General features: G+C 44.2%; 1 protein-coding gene across 3 annotated transcripts; it reads right to left on the reverse strand.

Annotated features, from left to right (window-relative positions):
• Window positions 1-151: 151 nt before the first annotated feature.
• Window positions 152-18668, reverse strand: LOC308394973 (calmodulin-regulated spectrin-associated protein 3-like). 3 transcript variants are annotated; one of them, XM_080879612.1, is made up of 20 exons: window positions 18226-18668; window positions 13611-13888; window positions 13191-13331; window positions 12275-12361; window positions 12076-12111; window positions 11517-11564; window positions 10436-10574; window positions 9940-10079; window positions 8026-8119; window positions 7878-7929; window positions 7589-7650; window positions 7460-7490; window positions 4863-7284; window positions 4663-4784; window positions 4235-4521; window positions 4049-4148; window positions 3374-3483; window positions 3129-3247; window positions 2294-2616; window positions 152-1027 (listed from the first exon to the last, which is right to left on the reverse strand). In XM_080879612.1, the coding sequence occupies exons 1-20, from the start codon at window positions 18359-18361 to the stop codon at window positions 964-966; spliced, it is 4791 nt and encodes a 1596-aa protein (XP_080735738.1). In that variant the 5' UTR covers window positions 18362-18668; the 3' UTR covers window positions 152-963. The 3 variants fall into 3 exon arrangements, 2 of the variants coding, with proteins under 2 accessions (XP_080735738.1, XP_080735739.1); XR_013971327.1 differs by lacking the exon at window positions 152-1027 and having other exon boundaries at window positions 2488-2616; window positions 3358-3483; XM_080879613.1 differs by lacking the exons at window positions 152-1027; window positions 2294-2616 and having other exon boundaries at window positions 3062-3247; window positions 3358-3483.
• Between the last annotated feature and the right edge of the window lie 2256 nt (window positions 18669-20924).

A 20924-nucleotide genomic window follows, 5' to 3' on the forward strand; every position in this document is an offset into this window, starting at 1 on the left:
ATAGCGAGGCTCTAAAAGAGCCAATAAGCGACTTTAGGTCAGTTATATAAAATGATCTTGTCTTCTCAGTAAGATGAGGTCACATGCTGTAAGTGTGAGAAACGACAACAATGAAAAGTTTGATCAGTGGAGTTTAATCCAGTTTGTTATTTCATACATGTATGCTGGTTTGAAAGAGACCAGTTTCACTGTGTGCACTCAACCAAGAGCAGAGAACCGTTTCAGTAACATTCAGTCCATTCTGACTTCACCTTAACAAATGCTTTTGAATCCCTAATGAATCTTTTTAGGTGTTTTGGTGCTTAAACATACTGCCCTGTGACATTCATCAACTGTATAGAGATTTTCCTTTTTTGCTGCAATGGGAAGTTTCTACTGCAGAAGGTGTGTCATTATAATGAAATGACTGCTGGCCATCTTTGAATATGACAGACCACGTGTGGTGTAAAACCAGCAAAAGGTAATTCACTTGTCCTTCTCATAAAACAAGACACGAGTTCCTTCTTTAATATTATGAACAGCAGGTAAATATTTAAAGCAACGGTGTCATCTTGCAAATAGTGCGTTTCACTGTTGTTTCTTTGCTATGTAGCAAAATTGCTCTGCTATGTTCATTCTCGCAGTGTTCAATCGTTTCCCTGAGTCACTGACCAGGTTTCTGTCTTCTAATGTCCATGTAATTGTGTTAACTATGGAGGGACAAGGAAAATGAAGTGTGGTGTGGTCTGGCCACCGGCCTTACACTTGTTTTATTTTATTAAGCATCAAATATTTAAAATGGGGTTTAAAAAATGTTTATTTTTAAATTAATACTGGGAAATTTTTGTTGTTGTTTTTTTTTTAAACAAAAGAAATGGGACACATCTGTGTGGGCTCCATTAAAGCTGAATGATATATACAGACCTTTTCCCCATTTTCAAGAAAGACCTTAGAGTTTCTCAGTCAAAGAGTGGTCCGATTGCATTAATAAAGCATGGCTCCACGGTAGAAGTTCAGGTGGCTTAGCTGGCCTGCCTGCAGTCCAGACCTGCCACATTATGAAACAAAAAATAAAGAAAGAATAGAATAGAATAGAAAAGAACAGAAAATATGACAGAGGCTCTGAACTGTTGAGAAGTTCAAGGTCTACATCAACCTAGAAAATATTTTGCTTCCAACACAGTTCAAAGAGCATAATTTATAGATGAGCTTATGCAATGCAACCCACGATTTGTAAGCAATTTCATTTTTTTGTTATTTAGGCTTTATGCATTTCTTTATGCGTTGGGTGTCAGAATGTGTGGCAGCTGATGTGATCTAGTTGCAAAATGGTCTCCAGTTTATTGTTAGTTTCACAAATGTGAAAGACTTTTTATTTTAATGAAAGATTCATTAGGGAATACAAAGATGGCAACGCTTGGAACTCCAGTCTGTATCAATCTCTTCCCAAGAGCACAACAATTCAGGTACTTCTAGACATAAGCTTGTTTATGACACGTCATTCTCAAGATTTGATAAGTCCAAGTATACAAAAGTTGTTTAAATTGGCATCTAATGCTCACATACCATCAATATAGTTTCATCAAAACCACAAGTTTCCACTGTGATCTTATTTTGAAATAAGCTTATACCACGTACAGTAAATAACCATTCATGCTGTGATAATCATCTCTGAGAACCGCTACACATTTACAGATGTCCAAAAGAAAAAGCTCGCCTCTGCTATATGTATCACATGGTTATGGCTATCTTTCATCTTGCAAAACAAATGTGCTTTATCCACCCACTAAGAGTTACTGGTAGAATTAACGTCATACACAACGAAGGTCCCGTCAGACACTCTGACGTGAAGGCATTTTCTCTGTCGTTTGGCTTTGTGTAAAAAACTGGTGTTTTACTTAAGGGGAGGACTGGCTAGCAATCGGTAATTTCATGAAGTTTTTCAGGAAACAACTATTTTCTTTCAAAAGAAAAAAACATGTTTGTATTTTCAAACAATGAAAGTGTACGTAAGGAGACTTTTTAAAAGTAACTAATCCTTGAGTAATTACAAAACCTTCCTCTGTGTCAGTGTGCTGCTCCTGTCTCAAAGTTGTGCTGTTGACACTTTCGTGCACATGAAGGGGAGTACAAATCGCTCCAATTTCTTTTTTTCTATTTCTTGTAAAATCTGAGGCCAACAGAGGTAAGGTGTTTTTTACAGGCCTGTCAGTGTGCACGTATGTTTTTCGTGTTTCACTTCAGTTTGACTGTAATTACAGTGTATTTAGAGTGTTTTCATCATCCATGTGCCACTGTGTGTACTGGATCTCACTTGGAAGTGACAGCCTTCTTAGTAACACTTGCTCTCCTGCTTCCTCCACCTCCCGCTCCTCCTCCTTGCCAGAGATGGCTGGGGATGGTGAAGGCGTCCACGCTCATGCCCATCGTTTTAGAGGGGATGGCACTAAACTGCTTCCTGTCTGAGCTGTATTTGTAGATGGACTCCACCTGAATGGAGCTAACCGTCCGTGGGCCCACCCCAGCCAATCGCGCAAGCTCCTGGGTGTCAGGGTTCATGGTGTAAACGCCTCGAAACTGGCAGCTGGAATCGCGGAAGAGGATGAGGAAGTGGTTGGCAGGACTCTTCTCCATTTCCTGAAGTTGGAAAAACATGAATAAAAGATGCAGTAAGCACATGTTGCATCTGTGAGTATGGTCTACACCAGGCATGTCTAAAGTCTGGCCCGGGGGCTGATCACAGACATCGGTCAGATTTTACACGGCCCTCGCTCCTACCTTTAAAATGCATTATTTATGGCCTGCCACCACTAACAGAATTAATAAAGTGTCATTTCTTCTCACCTCAGTGTAGCAACCTCAGTAAGTCACTGAGCTACTGATATTCAGCTTCAGGAGATAATTCTGTTATTCTACTCTCTATATGTGAATGAAAAGCAGATTTATTTTGTTAAGGCTTCAAAACCAGATCACCATAATGAAAATGTTTGTGTTAGTAAAGTAAAATGTAAAAAACAGCACAATGTTTATGCTTCAAAAAAGGACGTGAAGGATTATGGGTGATTTTAATCAATATGGCGCCTACAGTTACAGAAATAGCAGAATTCACAATGAGCTTGATTAAAAGTGAAGTAAAATGAGTCCTCTACCTCAACAATCTTGTTTTTTTGAGACTCGTTGACCTTCCCTGCGAGGCAGCAGCGAGAGAGCGCGTTGTGAATGATGAATTTATTGGACTTGAAACTTGGTTCCTTGAAGAGTTTTGGACCTGAAATGTAAAAAAACAAAACAGACACGCTGGTTTTTGCAGACCAACTACAGCTGAAAGCACTTGGCTATTGCTTACAAGTACAAAGGAACCGAGTGATCGCGTTGGACCTGCTTAACGTTGTACCTGAGTATTCTGGGGCAGGTGAAGTTCCATTTGAACCACTCTCCGAGTCCTTCTCTCCATTTGTCAGTCTGCTTGGTGTTACACAACCTGAAGGTGAATCAGGGCGGGTGCTGCAGAGAAACCAAGAGTGCCCTGGTCGCATTATGACATCATAATAGACAGCAGAGGTAGGCAGATTGATCCAAATATCGTTAGTATCAATATGAATGTTGATACTGTATTTAAAATCTCGCTGTGTTGATAAACTGCCCTATAAGACGCTCGTGAAAAAACAACAAATTGTTGCATTATTGATGTCAACAGATTTGCCAGCATCAGGAAGTACAGGTAGTATATTTTCTAGCATGCCGGCTACTTCCTGATGGATTGGAGCAATGTATTGAACATAGAGGATAGAAACAAACTAAATTATTGAAAAACTATAAATAAATCTGCAATCCACAACCAGAATTTTCTTTTCTGAAAATTTTGAGTTAGTAAGTTAAATAACTCAAAGGTAGGTATCAATATTTAAGTTAATAAGAACAAAAACAAATCCTATTTTTTCTGACTTTCTAACTTTATCACTGGAATTTCTGATATTTCACTCGGATGCAAACACCTGGCCAACTAACCAATGCTGCAATTTCTTAAGCTATGCTTGTGCTGCTGCGACCTGACAATGCAGCAGTGTACCTGCGGAGTCTCTTTGTGGGGTCACCACCATTGTTTCCTGGTTCGTCTGTGGCTGCCAGGTTGAGTGAGGAGTGAGAATAGACTCTGGTCAACTTAGTACCTGGGGAAGCAAATGGTAGAACATAAAAATATTTCAGTCATTCAAATAGTGTAGAAATACTTTTTTCGAAACTATTTTGGCTTTACCAGTCGCTCCCTTGGCGGGACTCAGAGATAGCTGCGTTTCCTCTCTGGTCATGCTGCGAGGCCGGGAGCGGCTTTTCTTAGTGGAAGTTCGTCCTTGGTTAGTCGATTTTTGCTTAAGAACTTTGTCCAGGTCCTCCATGAGTCTGAGTTGTTGCCGCCATGCGTACTCCCCCCGTGTAAAATCTCCACGGCGAGCTGGAGTAGCCGGAGGTGTAGGAGAAGGTGAGGTCGTGGCTGCAGGAGGTGTGCTGGAAGGTGATGCCGCTTTTTTTTCTGAGGATGCTAGTCTAAACCCAACCAAACAAATTTAGGTTAATTTTACACACGTGCAGCTCAAATTTGGACTTGTTAATCAACAAATTCAAGAAAAGCAAATCTGTGGGGATTTACTTTGTATAGTTGCTTTCACAAATTTATAGAAACACTACCTGATTTCCCTTTCTTGCTCATTCCACTGTCTCCTCTTCTTTAGTTCCTCTGTTCTCTTCTGCTGTCGTTCTAACAGTACCGCTCTACGTTGAGCCATCTCCCCTTCACTGTGAACCTCGTCCTACAAACAAAGAAGCATGTAATTCATGTGCATCCAAAATACACTTTTCCTTGTCCATTCTCTTTTGCAAGAACTCACCTTGAAAAAAAATCCAATTCCTCCTTTGGCTCCCACTTCGTTCTGCTCTTCACCTGGTTCTAACATCTCCGCCTCTCTTGCATGTCCGCCTTTCGATCCAATTTGTTCTTTTGGCACATCGCTGTCTTCTATTGCCAAATTTAGTCGCTCTATTGGATCCAAAGGTTCGGCAGGGAGTCGTTCTGCAGGTTCCACAGCGGATTCTGTGTGGTCGCTCATGGAATCGGAGGAGAACTCCTGCCCCTCATCAGTTGGTTCATCGCTTCCCCCCTCTGGTCCCCCAAGAGATGATAATGATACTTCAATCAGGCTGCATTGCTTTCCCGCACCCGCGGCTCTTCCTCCTTCACCTCCTGTGCTGTACGCAGCAGACATGGACAAAGTCTCACTTTCAAATGAGCACTCAGAAGGAGCACCAGAGCTGCTCCCTCCAGCAGCTCTTAGACGATCTTGCCTGGGTTGCGGCAACCCTCCAATGACCCCTGAGTCTTCCTGCTCCAACTCCAGGCTAAACTGGGTGGGTGTTTCACTTGAGCCTGTGTCCGAGGTGCTCTCAGCGGCCTGTGGCTGCTGGGTAGCCTGGGGAGACTCCTGGGGAGTCCGGGGTCCACCGATACGGAAGGAAGAAGAGGTCTGTACCTGACACTTGCTGGGCGACACGCGCCGCAGGTGTGGGAGTGTGTCCACAGTTTGGGTTGGTGTCAAGACGCGATTGAGCGGAGGGAATTTAAGTTCGGAAGGCCGTGGGTGAGGCTGGTGTTGGATACGTGGATGGTGTTTGGGGCTACGGGGAGTGGACTGACTCTTAGTGCGAGAAGCTGGGCAGGAGGAAGATATAATAGTTTTTGGTGATGTGGAAGAGGAAACAAGATGAGACCGGCGTGATGGGGAAGAAGCAGATGGAGCATTGGAACCAGCAGGAATCACCCAAGCTTTACTGGTAGTCCTGGTTGGGGTTTTTGTCGGAGTTCTTGGTGGTGTTTTTGTTGGAGTGTGAGGAGGGGTTTTGGATGGTGTTTTGGTATTACTTCTAGTTGTTGATTTTGGAGTTGTTCTGAGCATATTTTTGGGTCTTTGGTTGCTCATGAGTTGCTGTTGCTGCTCGGTAAGTTTCTGCATGTCCTTCTGTAGCGACTGCAGAGCCTCACTGAGTTTCTGCACCACCTCGTTGTATTCCACTAAAACGGCTTCCCCCACTTTCTCTGTTCCTTTTTCTATCTCTGATCCTTTCTTACTTTCAATAGAGAATGTGACCTGTTTCTCTAACCGCGGAGGATTGGAAACAGATGGCTTTTCTTTCTCCTCCTCCTGTTTCAGTTGTTCCTCCATGCGAGTGAGACGCTCATCAAGGGTCAGATTATCATCCGCTGCCTCACCTCCTCCTTCTCCTTGCTCTCTTTTCAGTTGAAGGAAAGCAGTTTTTCCAAGCCGCTGCCTGTGCTTGGCAAAAATAGCTTCGATACGTCTTTTTTGAGCTTCGATGCTTTTGCGTTTTTCCTCAAGACGAACTCCCAGTTCCCAGGCCTCAGAGCCAGGTTCCGGACCTCTGGGACCTGGGCTGTCCTGGCACCCTACTGCACCTGCTGGGGTGGAGGGTGTGTTTGGAGTTGCTGGGGTTGTTGGAGTCTGAGCAGAAGCCGACTCTTCCCCAGTAGCAGCAGGGTGTCTTCTTCGGTTGTCTCGTCGCTCAGCAAAGCTCGTCATGCGTGGACTGTTGCTGGTGCTGTGGTTTCCCTGACGACCGCTACTGGGTCGTATGTTACCCGGGGCGTTTCTGGGCATATCGTCCGATGCTTCCGAGGAGTCGACGCTGCCATCTCGCAGTACAGAGTCGTCATCACGTGACATATCAGAACGTCCTGACCTCTCCCGGCTTTCTCTCCTTCCTTGCCTTTCATTGCCGCCCACTTCTCCTCCAACTGGCCGGTAGAGGATTCCGGAGCGACACGGAGCAGAGCTGCTGAGCTGGGGATTATCCTCTTCAGGCGAGTGCAAAAAGAAACCTGCTGGAGCTCCTTCAGGACGTAACCTGGGCTCTGGCCTGTCTGCCAAAGCTCCTTTCCCACCTTTCTCAGGTACCCTTCCCTTCTTCTGGTCTTTGCTGCCCGGTCTATGGACGACCTGCATTGCCTCCTCAATGGTCGGCAGCTCTCCCATTTGTGCAGTGTGTGCATATGGACCCCAGGAAGAGCGCTGCGATGGGGCTGAAGCGCTGACCAGGTGGCTGAGATCCTCCGGAGGGCTGTACGGGACACGAGTCATCCCTGCTGATGTCATCGGGGACGTCATTGCCGGGATGGCGGTGGCGAGGCTGTCAGTGCTGACGGAGCGAAAGACAGAATCTATTGGGTTTCCCATGACAATGTCAACATCACTGTCCAGGCCAAATGGGATGCTGAAAGTCACTGCTGACAGAGGACGACTGCAGAGAGGTGGGTGACAACGGAATGATGGATAAATGGATGAGTTGCACCAACAAGTATGGAAAAGCAGAGTCCACGGAAGCCAAAGTAAGAAGATTAAAAAAATTAAGATAAAATATGAGAGCAACACAACACTTACGATAGAAACCACATAAAGGGTTTAAGGATATCTACCTGATTTGTTTCTTTGTCCAGCTTTTGTTTTCTGCAAAGAAAATAACTCATAAGTCTCACACAACGGCTAATTGCACGCAAATGCAAAATAGCAATAGGCATAAAAGATGCGTGCCCAGTAATTGTTACCTGGTGAAACTGGAGAGGAGATGGGTACAAATGGTTGTTTAAAGATGAAAGAAGGAGAACCGCTGAAAAGGGACAACAGTGTTACACAACACAGCCAATTTTTGTCTGTGGCCCATCTGTTTGACTCAACAAATGGCTTGATTAGGTCCTGTTTGACTGTATTCAGATTTATTTCAGTTGAGTGTTATTTCCTACCCTGTAGTAATTTGGGTTTAGTGACTGGTCTTTTTTTAAATAATATTTCTAACCACTTTTTGTATATGTACTTGTATGTGTGGCATGCTGGTACCTGTTGCTGTTACCAGTGACGGGACTAATACAGTCAGTTAACCCTGAGACATCTGAAAGGTACAGAATGCAGTGTTACAGTCAGTGAACAAATGTGCACAAAGCCAGTAAAGCAAAGAAGTTCTTATTAACGTGGTGAAGTCACAAACCTGTGAGGTCAATGGGCTGTACGGGCTGGACAAAATCAGGTTTCTTGATCTCAAACCACTCCAGCAGCTCTGCTATGAAGCTCATGATGTTAAGCTGAGGAAAAGAGTGTGTTAGCGTGACATATGGACATTATGAAGACAGCATCAGCACTGAATACATTGCTTTAATGTCACGCCTCAGATTCAAGATAACTATATTACTATAACGATAAGATAGACCTTTCAGACATAACATTATGACCACCTGCCCAGTATGGTGTTGTTCCGCTTTGCTGCCAAAACAGCCCTGACTTGTTGAGGCACGGACTCTACTAGGCCCCTGAAGCTGTGGTATCTGCACCAAGATGTTAGCAACAGATCCTTTTACTCATGTAAGTTGCAATGTGCCTCCATGGATCAGACTTGTTTGTCCAGCACATCCCACAGGAGCTTGATTGGACTGAGATCTGGGGAATTTGGAGGCCAAGTCAACACCTCAAACTCACTGCTGTGTGCCTCCAGCCATTCCTGAATCATTTTTGTGACAGGCCATCAGGTAATGTCATGCTACAATGCTTAGGTACCTGGTACGAGTCAAAGTAACATCCACATGGATGTTAGGACCAAAGGTTTCCCAGCAGAACGTTGCTCAAAGCATCACGTTGCCTCTGCCGGCTTGGCTTCTTCCCTCACACACCATCATCCACTTGATATAAAAGAAAACGTGATTCATCAGACCAAGCCATATTCTACCATTGCTCCATGGTCCAGTTCTGATGTTCATGTGTTCATTGTTGGTGCTCTCAGTGGTGGACAGCGACCCTGACTGGTCTGCAGCTATGCAGCCGCATACACAACAAACTGTGATGAAGTCTGTACCCTGACACCTTTCTATCAGGGCGATCGTGGCTGAAGAGTTGGGAGTTCGCCTTGTAATCGGAAGGTTGCCGGTTCGAGCCCCGGCTCGGACAGTCTCGGTCGTTGTGTCCTTGGGCAAGACACTTCACCCGTTGCCTACTGGTGGTGGTCAGAGGGCCCGGTGGCGCCAGTGTCCGGCAGCCTCGCCTCTGTCAGTGCGCCCCAGGGTGGCTGTGGCTACAATGTAGCTGCCATCACCAGTGTGTGAATGTGTGTGTGAATGGGTGGATGACAGGTTGTGTAAAGCGCTTTGGGGTCCTTAGGGACTAGAAAAGCACTATACAAATACAGGCCATTTTACCATCAGAACCAGCAGAAAGTTATTTGGCAATTTCGTAATGGACTGGTTCTTATACAGTGCTTTTCTACTCTATCTGATATTAGGCATGCAGACTGTAGCAGATCGAACCAACAACCTTCCAGTTAGTAGGTGATCCACTCTACCACCTGACCTACAATAGTTCGTCTGTTGGATCAGACCACACAGACCAGCCTTCACTCTTCACATGCATCAGGTGGCCTTGGCCGCCCATGACCCTGTTGCTGGTTCACACATTTTGACAGATACTGATCACTGCAGACTAGAAACACCCAACATGAATTTAGATGCTTTTTAAACCCTTTTTAAAGTTTAGCAGACGCTATGGCCCAATCATGCAGCCATCACAATATAGCCCTTCGCTCAAATCTGTACCCTTGCCCATTTTTCTCTTGCTAACCCATTAACTTTGAAGCCAAAGTCTTTACTTCCTCTCTAGTATATCCCACCAACTCACGCTATGATGAAGAGACGATCGGTTTAATTCACTTCACCTGTCAGTGGTCATAATGTTATACCTTTTCGCTCTAAAAGCTGGCTTCTGTTGCCCTCTAGTGGTTTAAATTGAAACCAACTGGTTTACATTCAGACCACAAACATTTTTCAGCCTATAGAAAGGATTAAGTTAGGAGTAAACACCCATACAAAGTTTCTCTGTTAACTAACAACAGTTTAATGTCAGAGACCGTGACGCTTACATGCAGAGTCAGTGGCGCGTAGAGCATATCCTCCACAGCAAGGGGGCAGCAGCTCTGCAAGCTGCTCTCACAGAACTCTTTGATCAGCTGCAGGTTGTAGAGAGAGTCAGCTACTGACATGGTATCCTTCAGACACACATCTGGAAGGAGTAAACAATGAAAAACAATGGAACAATGCTGCTTCCAGATGTTTGTCAAAGAACTTTAAATATATTTGCTTCAAATCAAGATAAAAGATGCTTTTTTTAAAGGCAAAATCTAAATAGAGAACATGAGAGGCACTATTGCGTTTTGTGACTATACTGATGTACTAAAAGTTACACGAAATGCATTAACAAGCAACATTTACAGGAAATTGTATTTTAAATTACAGCCCTATCACTTAAGCTGTTGAGTATTTTGAAGCGCACATTAACTAAATATAAATATTTCATCATCCTATCTGTACATCTATGCACATCTATGAATGTGTGTTAGTGTCTGAGTTAACGTGTACCCTCTAGAGGCAGCAAGCTGGGGCAGTAATAGTGCAGCACAGCAGCTATTGCGCAGCCGTTAGACAGATCTTTGACCGCAGAAACCAGAGGGAAAGTGGGAGTCAACTTAGACTGCACTTTGTCCTTCCTATAGCGGATCTGGATAAGAAAAGAGAGGGAAGGAGAAGAAAATTGACATAGGGGGGAAAAAGAACGTTTTGCAAAAAAAAATAAAATAAGTGAGACTAAGAGTATACAGGCAGGGAAACGGGTTGTTTTTAAAGGGATTCAGAGAGAGACTCAGAAGTAGCAAAGGAAATATAAAATCAGCCAGCGTTGTGTTTCCGTCAGACAAGAAACAAAAGCATTGACTTAAAGTGTGAAGCCAGCCAAACGCCAGGAAAAACTGCAAAGAGAAGAAAAGCCCATAGAAACAAAGCACAAGACCAATGATGCCTCAAGTTTGTACACATATAGACACAGCAACCAGAAGGTGCAGTGCAACAGTTAAAAAGGGACATTGCAAACAAAGAAAAAAGACTGAAAGAAAGACGTGAAAAGGAGGATGTTTGTTTTTCGGTGTCCATGCAGTGGTAATGGGCACTGATGACACTGTGAGCCTTTGCTTCTAATTGGCATTGATTAAATGAAAAAAGTAAAAGAAGAGAAAGAAAAGGTGAGTCTCGCAGCTCAGACGCCGCATCAGTCTTTGACGTCCACATGAGATAAACAAACCCAAAAACAAGGCATCTGTAACGTAAGCTGACTGTTCCACAGCCTTGTTGGAGCAGGACAAAGAAGGCGCGTTCAGCTTCAAAGGGTAGCACGCAGTGGCGCCGTGCCTCCTATAACAAGGCTCTGTAACACACAACGATAACTATGGAGAAGTTGTGTTAAAGGCTAATGAGTTTTAAAGTGATCCATCCAGCCTCGAGGTTGGAGTGGTGGTTAGCTCGCAGTCAGCTGTACGGTCAGTCACTGGTCGACAGCGTGGTAGGTGAGGTGTGGCGATTGGTCGGTTTGTCGGTCAGTCGAGTGCAATGGTACGGGAAGCGGGGGTGGGGGGAGAGGGTGAGAGAAGAGCGAGGTGTTATACGTTACCACTGGCGGCTTATTCCCCGACTCCTTCAAACAAAAAGCGATAGCATGCTGGATGGGGGATGGCAGAGAGAGGGAAACAAGCATAAATGACAAGGGGGCCGCTCATCATGGGAACCGCCACACCAAAAAACGTCTGCTCAGGGGGGAGAGGACAGAGCGATGGAGGAGGAGGAGAGGAAGGGGACAAACCAAGGGAGCACAGATGTCTTTTAATAACCACTTAATAAAGGTCACTTCACCTCTGTCGCCTCCTTCTTCAGCAACTCCTCCTCCACCTCGCCTCTAAAAATCTGGCTCATTTTGAGATGAAACTGATGACTGAATGTAGCAACGTCAGAAACACCCAGTGTCCAAAACAGCATCAGTTGACAATAATAAGGAGTTTCGGGACATAATGGGGCAACAGATCGGTCAGCTGGTATTAAGATAAGTCTACTGGACCCTTTTTATGAGGAGACAGGTAAAAGGTATGTGTGGGCATTTCCAGCAGGCACAATAATGTCAGCCGTAGCAGATGGACAGACAAAGAGGACAACAGAGAAGAGAAGAGTACACTTACGGGGACTAGTTTCCAGTACCACCGGGTGGACTGACACTGCCAGAGATCAAGGAGTGACAGAAACAAACCGAGGGGAGAAAACAGAAGAAGGGCAAGGTCAATGTTTGAAGCTGCAGCAACATAGCAATGAGGCACATACATGCTTTATTACAAGTCATCAAGCATGTGAGTATTTATGTGTTTGTTGGCGGTATTTTACCGAGTCCTGAACAGGCTGCAAGTCTGTGCAATTCTGTGACTTAGGCGGCTCTTCTTCTTCTGTGCTTTCTCTTAGCTTCTGGTTCAACTGCAAATGTAAGACAAACACTATTACAGTAGAACTCACATGATTTCAAAGTTACAATGTTTTATCACAAGAAATAAAATGTTTCTTAGCCAATGCTAGCTAACGTGCTAGCATTAGCTGATAATGAAATTATAATGATAATTTCTTTAGCTTAATTAGCAAGTTTCACTATCCCAGCTGTCATGGCGTGAGAGATGGGGGACATCATGGACTGTAAACAAGTCTGCCCATTTTACAAGATTCGTTCATTCCACGAGTCAGAAACAACAATTATCCAAGATACGTTCACAGGCTAACAACATGTGATTGACACGTCGTCCTCCCCTCTCTTGTCACGCCCAGAATCAAAACACCATTCAGTGATTGTGGAAATAGTGATGCTTTAAACCAGTAGAAACCAGTGGTTGTCATCATAGTAGTTATGTCCGTCTCTTGACAGCATCCATCTGAGGATGAAATGGTCATGTAAATCTGCATAACTTTGAATCTCAATACAATTTCATCTAGTGAGGTTTTTTTATGTCTTCTCTGCTACAAAGACCAACGCTTCTTTGTGTCAGGTTGTAAACGTGTTTATTTTTGTTGTAAAGCTGGACATTTTAACAGTCGGTGTGGATTGATTCGCTTTTGGAGCTAACCTCAGGTTGCCACTGGAGACAATGCAGAGTCTGTGGTATTTCAGCATTCAGATTCTCATGACTAGTCCTGTCAGTGATGTTGTGTTATGTGTGATAACTTAATCTAAGGCTTTAAACCAATAAAAACCATGAACTGGGACAGAAGTTGAATCTGCTGAGACCAGCAGAAATCACCGATGTTGTGTTCTCACCCTGTTGACCCAGAAGAGCAGTCCATTCTCCCACGGCGCTCCAACACCCATCTGCTCCGCCTCCACCGCCATTTTCACCTGACCCACCGTCTCTTTGGTAGCCAGTGACATCAGCGAGTCAATAAGGGCGAGGTGGGCTTTCTGCACCAATCAGGGAGAAGAAGGACCATTTAAGCACCTGAGTAGCTGGTATGACTGAGACTGAAATGTTGGCACAGTTGGAAAGGCCAGTCTGAAGATCTGACTCTTTTCCTTCCTGTAAATGATCCAATCTTACATTGGAAACCTCCTATAAAAAATGTTTTTAAATTGTATTTAAGTGACTATTCAAATGCTACCTGAGATGCTGAAAGCATTCAACCACTTGCAGGTTGAATTTAAAGTAGAAAATACGCCATCATACAAATACACAACACACACCGTTTTAATAGGGCTACTGCTAAGGTCCTCCTCTGTGACATCGGCATCCTGGACCTTCGGAGCGAAACCTTTCTTAATGAGGAACTGCAGGAGGGCAGAGTTATCAGCTGGAGACCCCTGCGATGCTGGCTGAGAGACCCCGTGTGCCTGGGCAAGCAGTGCCTGAGCTCTGCAGTAGATCTCCGGGGAGAGAAGCAGCTTGGAGACAGCCGGCTTGAGGTGCTCTTGTTCATACTGGTCCTTATAGAGCGGATCGCGCAACTCCACCGGAACGTTCTCTGAAAAGAAAAGGACATTCTCACTTTGGTTTTTGGAAGAAGAGTCCATATTAGCAAATATTAGCAGCCAACAGGTCTTCTCCTGTTGGCTGCTCTCTTTAGGGGTCACCACAGTGGATCACCTGCCTCGCTCTCATTCACATGGTGGTCAGAGCTCACTTCACAGGCCAGATTTACTAACACACTGTTCCATCACAAACTGGGTTTTTGTTGGAATTTACTAAGAGAGCACAGTGACAAGAGGTGGGAACGTAGAGCTTTTTGCAACTGACCCTGTCGCATTTGTGATTCTGGAAGTTACTCTTTCAAGGCACAAAATATAGAGAAGGGACTATTTAAATCAAGCAGATATTCTTAATTGTACAGATATTTAACACTGAATCACACCTATTACAAGGTAGCTGTAGCTAAGGAGGTAGAGCAGGTCATCTGCTGATTGGAAGGTTGGTAGTTTGATCCCTGGCTCCCTTCAGTCTGCATGCCAAATATCCTTGGGCAAGATACTAACCCGAAGTTCTTTGCTGATACATCCAATGGAGTATGAAAGCTAGTTAAAAAGCATAGAAAAAAACGTATTTGAGATTTGACTTCCACGCTATTTTGGCCTGTTCAGTAAATCTGACCTTAAATCTTCTTACAATTAGCATATTAGCTTAATGGATGCTGCTAGCATGCAAAGGTAAAGAGAAAAATTCTTTATGAAATATTTTTAACTGCCAGTTTGACCAGTAGCAGCTTTTGAAAAAGAGGTTTGAGATTAAAGCACCAACTTCTAGCTCCTCTTTACACACCGATCAGGCATTACATCATGACCACGTGTCCAATAAGGTGTTGTTCCCCTTTTGCTGGAAAAACAGCCCCGACCTTTTGAGGCATGGACCACTGAAGGTGTGCTGTGGTATCTGGCACCATGTTGTTGTCAACAGATCCTTTATCCTGCTGAAAGAGGCCACAGCCAACAGGGAATGCCGTTTCCATGAAAGGGTGTACCTGATCTGCAACAATGCTTATGCTTAAAGAAACGACGCTAGATGCAAAAGATACAACTGTGTTTAGAAATTCAAAGGACGGTCACTGAATGGTGCAAGCTGTACACTCATCTATTATCTCCAAGCCGAGATCATTGAGAATAAGAACTTGTCCACTTTATACAAGAGCTACATCTCTTAGGTGCATGTGAGCCGATATATATGAGGAGAAAACACTGAGCTTTCCTGTGCTGTGCTCTGGGAACGGTAAAAACTGCCAGATGGAATTCTGATGCAGAGAAAGGCTTTATGAAAACACTGCCCAATGTAAAATAAAGGCCGCAGCAGTCACACAGGCTGTTTGCAGCCAGCCTTGTCACATAAACTGTGGAAAAATATAAATAACTTATGGAACACACTGAAGACGTATTCCCACAATGGAAATCTGTGACGGAAAGCTACAGAATCTGACTGCAGGAGGCAATAATGTCATCATCTTCATGTACAGCTCAGCTAGGTTACCCAGACAAGAGAGTGTGTGTTTGTGAACATGTCCAGTCCGCTAGGAGTTGGTCAGTTCATAGACACATACACACTGTGACCACAAAAACACACAATTCCCTGACTGACCCATATTCCAACTTGGCATGATCTGGAAGACTGGAGTAGATTTGAAGGAACTCTCAGAGCTCACATGACTTCCGTTCACTCTGCAGTCAGTCCCTGATCTCTTTAAGTCTCTGCCATTATTTTCTACCCCCTCACTTCTTGATCCGTCCACACACATTTTCAGAGTGACCCGCAATGAGCGCCACAACTACTCTCCACTGTCGTAAGGCTTACTTATGTAACTGAAACTCCTCCTTCCTATGCTGTGGCCCATTTCTCTGAGGAGAGGAGACAAAAGATTTGACGAGCACATCGATTACACTGAGCACACACTGCAGTGCAGTGTGACACACGCGCACTGTTTTTGGGGTTGGACCCCTTTGCCTTTCAGACTCTGTAAAGAGAGCTGGGAGGAAACAGGACTTCGGTCACTATGGGAACGATGAAAATGGAAAGTGGCCATTTGTCCCAATCACAGCTGAGGCAATGAGACTGGACTGCAGAGTAGGGAACATTACAAACAGGACTGTGGAGCTATCCATTTAAATCTTTCTACCACAGTGCAAACACGTGTTTAGGGAAGCAGATATGGATTATTTTCTCCATGGATTGACCTGCTAATCATTCTAAAAACAATGAACAATGTCCAGGATAGATTTCCAGAGCCAATCTCAGACTCTTCAGACTCTTCAGATTGTTTCCTTGTGCAACCATTATCCCAGAACATGAAAAACATCCTGTTCTATCAAAGAAAAGCAGAATATTCCACGAGTTAAAATGGGAATTTGTAACATATAAGCTTGAAAACTGAGAGAAGGTACTAATGTGCTTGAATTCAAATGGTTCCTCTGTTTAGACGAATTTAAATTCATGTTGAGTTAAAGTCCACTCATCATTTCAGGGTTACATTTGCTGAAATTGATGATTTCCTTACTACCAGGGAAACCTATGAATGTCTTTCAGGACATAAATTTAAGTCAACATTATTTTGGGTTGCATCTGAAAAAGTTGAATGGTTGCTAAATCCCCAGCACTCACAGAAGGTGGTTCAGTTCTAGTTGGTGTAGACCAAACACAGAGCTAAAACTGATGTGAACACATACGCATGTGGTGACTCTCGGTTTGTCACTTCTCGTGAGTTAGAAATATTTTATTGATGATGCGTGACTCCTGCTCAGACAGGACAATCCTGCCAAAGAGGACTGACTCTCAGTGAGGCCATTTCCTGGTTAAATAAAGGTCACGGAGTCTTTACTAGAAGACTATTACCTAACTTGACTTGGAAACCACATGATACCAAGAAAAAAATACAACTGGTTTCATAATGTCTCTGTTTGTTTTAAAGTGACACAATCATTAGATAACAGCTCTCTGCGGTCCTGTCCACTGTTTGGGTGGAATAATAAACCTCGTCAGTGTGAGGACTGTGACCGGTGCATGAATCTCATGTGCGGCTTTATTAGTGCCATTTTCTTCGGGGCTTCCATTAAAAATTCGACAAGACACCCCAGTGGACATTTTCCAGTTGACGGATAACAATGAAGCCTCCCTGCTGAGAGGCTTACAGCTCATCTCTCCTCCTCTCTGCTGTCCTGCACTGACGGGGAGGCCAGACACAAATGTGATATGAAATTCTGTCTAAAGCCATTACTGCAGCAGATAACCTGGATTATTACATGCGCAGGTTTGCTACTGCTTAGTTAGCCTGCTGTGTGACATCACTGCATTAGCCAGCACAGTCTGAACCTTCCTACATGCACATTATGTGAGATTGGGTCTTGTCACATTTATCATGCTAACAGGAGGCCGGAGGTAGCCACAACACTAACCAGAGCAATAGCAGCTGGCAGGATACTGAACTGCTTCAAAATCAAATACGGTTTTGTTTTGGTCGGTTGGTCTGATCAAATGACAAAACTGCTGATTGCAGACCCAGCCACGCAGCATGATGTCACCCGATACAGAGCAGGCATAAAGTGCACAAAGACCAAAGCTGACCTAACATTTCTTTCACAGTGTAACCAAAATCTAAACAACGTGGTCTTCGTGAGAGGTGGTTTAACGCAGCAGGATGCTGCACCTACACCTGCTTACAGCATTCAGAAACCCTCTGCATTCTTTGGCCTGTTAATGCAGGGAGGAGGTGGCACTTGTGCCGGGTTTATTCAGAACTTCTTCAGGGAATGAATGCGTGTGATGCAAGAAAGCCATCCATTGTCTTAGCAGCCCCACTGTGTCACCTTCACCACACCGTGCGTGCGTAACAGTGACACAAATATTATGCGGTCTTGACCCATTTAGAGCAGGCCCACGCATGAGCTATACATACACATTTCCCAAATCCACAAAAAAACCCAACAAATAAATTTGCCCGTCGTTACAAATCTCTCCACAGGCCTGACTGAGCCCGGCTCTGACAAAGGCTTTGTTGTCCGGTTCCTCCACGCATCACGCACCACTGAGGAGATTCCTTCTGACAAGCCTCGTGCTCACGTCAAATAATTGGCTAATATGATAACCTGCACGCGCTGTGGAAACTGCACACCCGATAGAGGGGGGAGACGCTGGCCCAGGTTGACCACGAGCATCGTCGGGGCAGAGGATGATAATGATGGATGACGCGGAGAAGGGCTTTCCTTTGAAGGCAGATAGCGGGGTTAGACGGACTCGGAGCTGCATATGGAGCGGGATACAGCGGGATAAATTATTAAGCGCCCCACCCAAGATGCGCCTCAGCTGTGGGTAGAGGCTGGAGGGTACCTGCAGAGCCGTAGGATTTCGACAGCAGCCACCGAACGCTGGCGCAGATCTTGGCTCGATTGAAGTCGTACTGGTCCAGCGGTTTGATCTCCGGCACCGAGAAGGTCTTCTTCATCGCGCTGGGAGAGTCCACCATGGCTGCGGTGTACCGCACCGAAGACACGGAGGCAGCAGCAGCAGCACCGGGGAAATGTGAGGAGGAGGGATGGAGAAGGAGGCGGGGGAGGAGGGGAAACGGAGGAGGGCTCTGCGATTTAGACTGAAGACAAACAAATGAATGATAATAAATCAGTTATCACAAACAGAGGGTTGATAATAGAAACGTGGTCTGCTGACAGATTTGTTTCTTTTAAAAAATAAATGTCACACTGGTGCCACCAAGCCGGCTCCACGCCCCCCTAAACGTCACAAATCAGCCAATGAGGATGTTTCTCAGATCGGCGATGCTCTCCGCAGCAGCACAAACAGCACTAACAAACCTCCGCTCCGGTTCACAAGAGCACATTGATGGAATTACCCGACGCCACTTTTCAGCCTGTAGACTCGGCATAAACGCGAGTAACAGCCTCCTTCCTCCACACGGCGGCGCCCTTGAGCAAGGCATCAACTCGATCACTCACACGATCACTCACTACATCTGGAAAGTATTCACAGCGCTTCGTTTGTTCCACATTGTGTCATGTTACAGCCTTATTCACGTTCATTTTCACACCGTATTCTAACGCAGTAACCTCAAAGAGAAAGTGAAAAGTTTGCGTGAAATTCTTGCAAATTTTACCCAAGCGTCACACAAATGAGTAGCTTTACTATAGCCTACCGAACCAAACTACAGAAACAAACAAAAGATTTTATGATAAAAACAAATTGAAGCACTCTGACACCCCCATGAACCTGTGAACCGAGGGCTAGACCTTACATAGATTTGTCACCCTAAGACCCTTACATGGTCTTGTTATTGATAAGTTTTTCCTCCCAAGTGATAGTTAACCTAAAAACCACAGTCTGATGCTCTTATCTGGTTGGGCCCTTGGAGGTTGAAGGTTTGCATGACCACAAATTATGAAACAGCTGCCTGCAGACAGAAGAAAATGCTGAAATTCATTCAGTGCCAGCTCGGCACCCTATGAATTTAGACAACCAAAACATTTTAGCGAATATAACCAGTGTTAGGTGTTACAAACTCAGGAAACAGGAAACCACCCTCACAATCAAAACATCAGCAATGTGCTGCTAAAAAAGCCATGCTGCAGCACAGCTTAAGTCTTAACACACAAAATCTCAAAGAATCTTCGTTTTATGGAAGCATTTCTCTTGCGGCATCCAGGAAACACAAGAAAACCGTTTAAGCTTGAATGTTTTAGAAAGCTTTTGCACTGTGTAAGAAACTGCAGGAGCTAGATCTCGTGTGAGCAAACATCATGCCCAGAAACCTGCAAACTGCATCAGGAATCTGGTTGAAATGAAACTGGGTGACTCTGAGATTTCTGAGCAGAGAGGATAAAGCCGAACAAGAGAGAGTGAGAATGTGAATGATTTATCTTCTGGATCAGCGAGCTTCCGTTTTATTTCAGTTCAAACCTTCTGTGACACAGGACCCAGGGTGAGGGGGTGCTTGACATTGTGCTCAGTTGTTGTTGAAGTTCATCCAAAAAGAAAAAGAAAACCCAAACAGAAAAGCACAAAGTTCAACATTGATCCACAGGGCACTCCGGTTAAATGTAAATGGACAGTTGTGTAAGTGCAAAACTGTAATCAGCAAACATACATGTCATATTCATAAGTGTCCATAATGGATTTTTAAGAGGGAGACATGCCTCTTTGACATAGCAGAAACACAAGCAGAGTCAGCTCTGGAGAATGTCACAGAACAGGTTGGTTCTTCCAGGTTTTTCTGTCTGTGTTTGGTGCATGATCACATGAAAAAAGCCCAGTCTTTGTCACAGTCAGGAGGACAGCGGTGTTATCTGATGTTGATTCTTAAGAGACTTTCCATAAGGGTAAGTGTTGTGTAAATGTTCGTTATAAGCAAGTCTCAGGTTTAAACTCGGCACAGACGACACAGAAAGTCATCCAAAACATTTGTTCGGTCTGACTGTGGAGAGCACTCGCGGTACGTAGACTTCATTACCCTGGCTTTCTGCCTGGAGGTTTTAGTATCAGATAATATAGTATGAAGAGGAACTGATCTTTGTTATACTTCTTTTACCTTTTGAAATATAAAAGTTGTCAGTTTTGATAACTCTTTCTGTTGTACTTCTACTACCAAAGCTACTTATTGTATGTGAGTCATTGTTGCAAATAGCAGAGACTGAAGTGATAGTCCAGAGTGGAGTAACATTAGTTTGAACAGTGATACTATTTATATGTGCATTTTGAGTGAAACCTTAAACCCTAACCCTAAGTATATGTGACAGGAAAGTGTAATCAACACATCTTCAATGTGTGGTTTCTGGTCTGTGAATAGTATGGTAATTTCCATATATGGCTTGTGAAATTACCATACTATTCATATAAATCACCAAACTAGAAATTTAAAAGCACACTATATTTCTGTATATCTACACCTATATAAATACCTATCTATATTTACACTGGTCAAAAAATTAAAGGAACACTTAGACATCAGATCTCAATTGTAAAAAAAAAAAAAAAATAATAAAATCTTCTGGATATCTATACTGATACGGACTGGATCATGT

The sequence above is a fragment of the Rhamphochromis sp. 'chilingali' genome, assembly GCF_963969265.1.
Source record: "Rhamphochromis sp. 'chilingali' genome assembly, chromosome: 4".
Lineage (NCBI taxonomy): Eukaryota > Metazoa > Chordata > Actinopteri > Cichliformes > Cichlidae > Rhamphochromis > Rhamphochromis sp. 'chilingali'.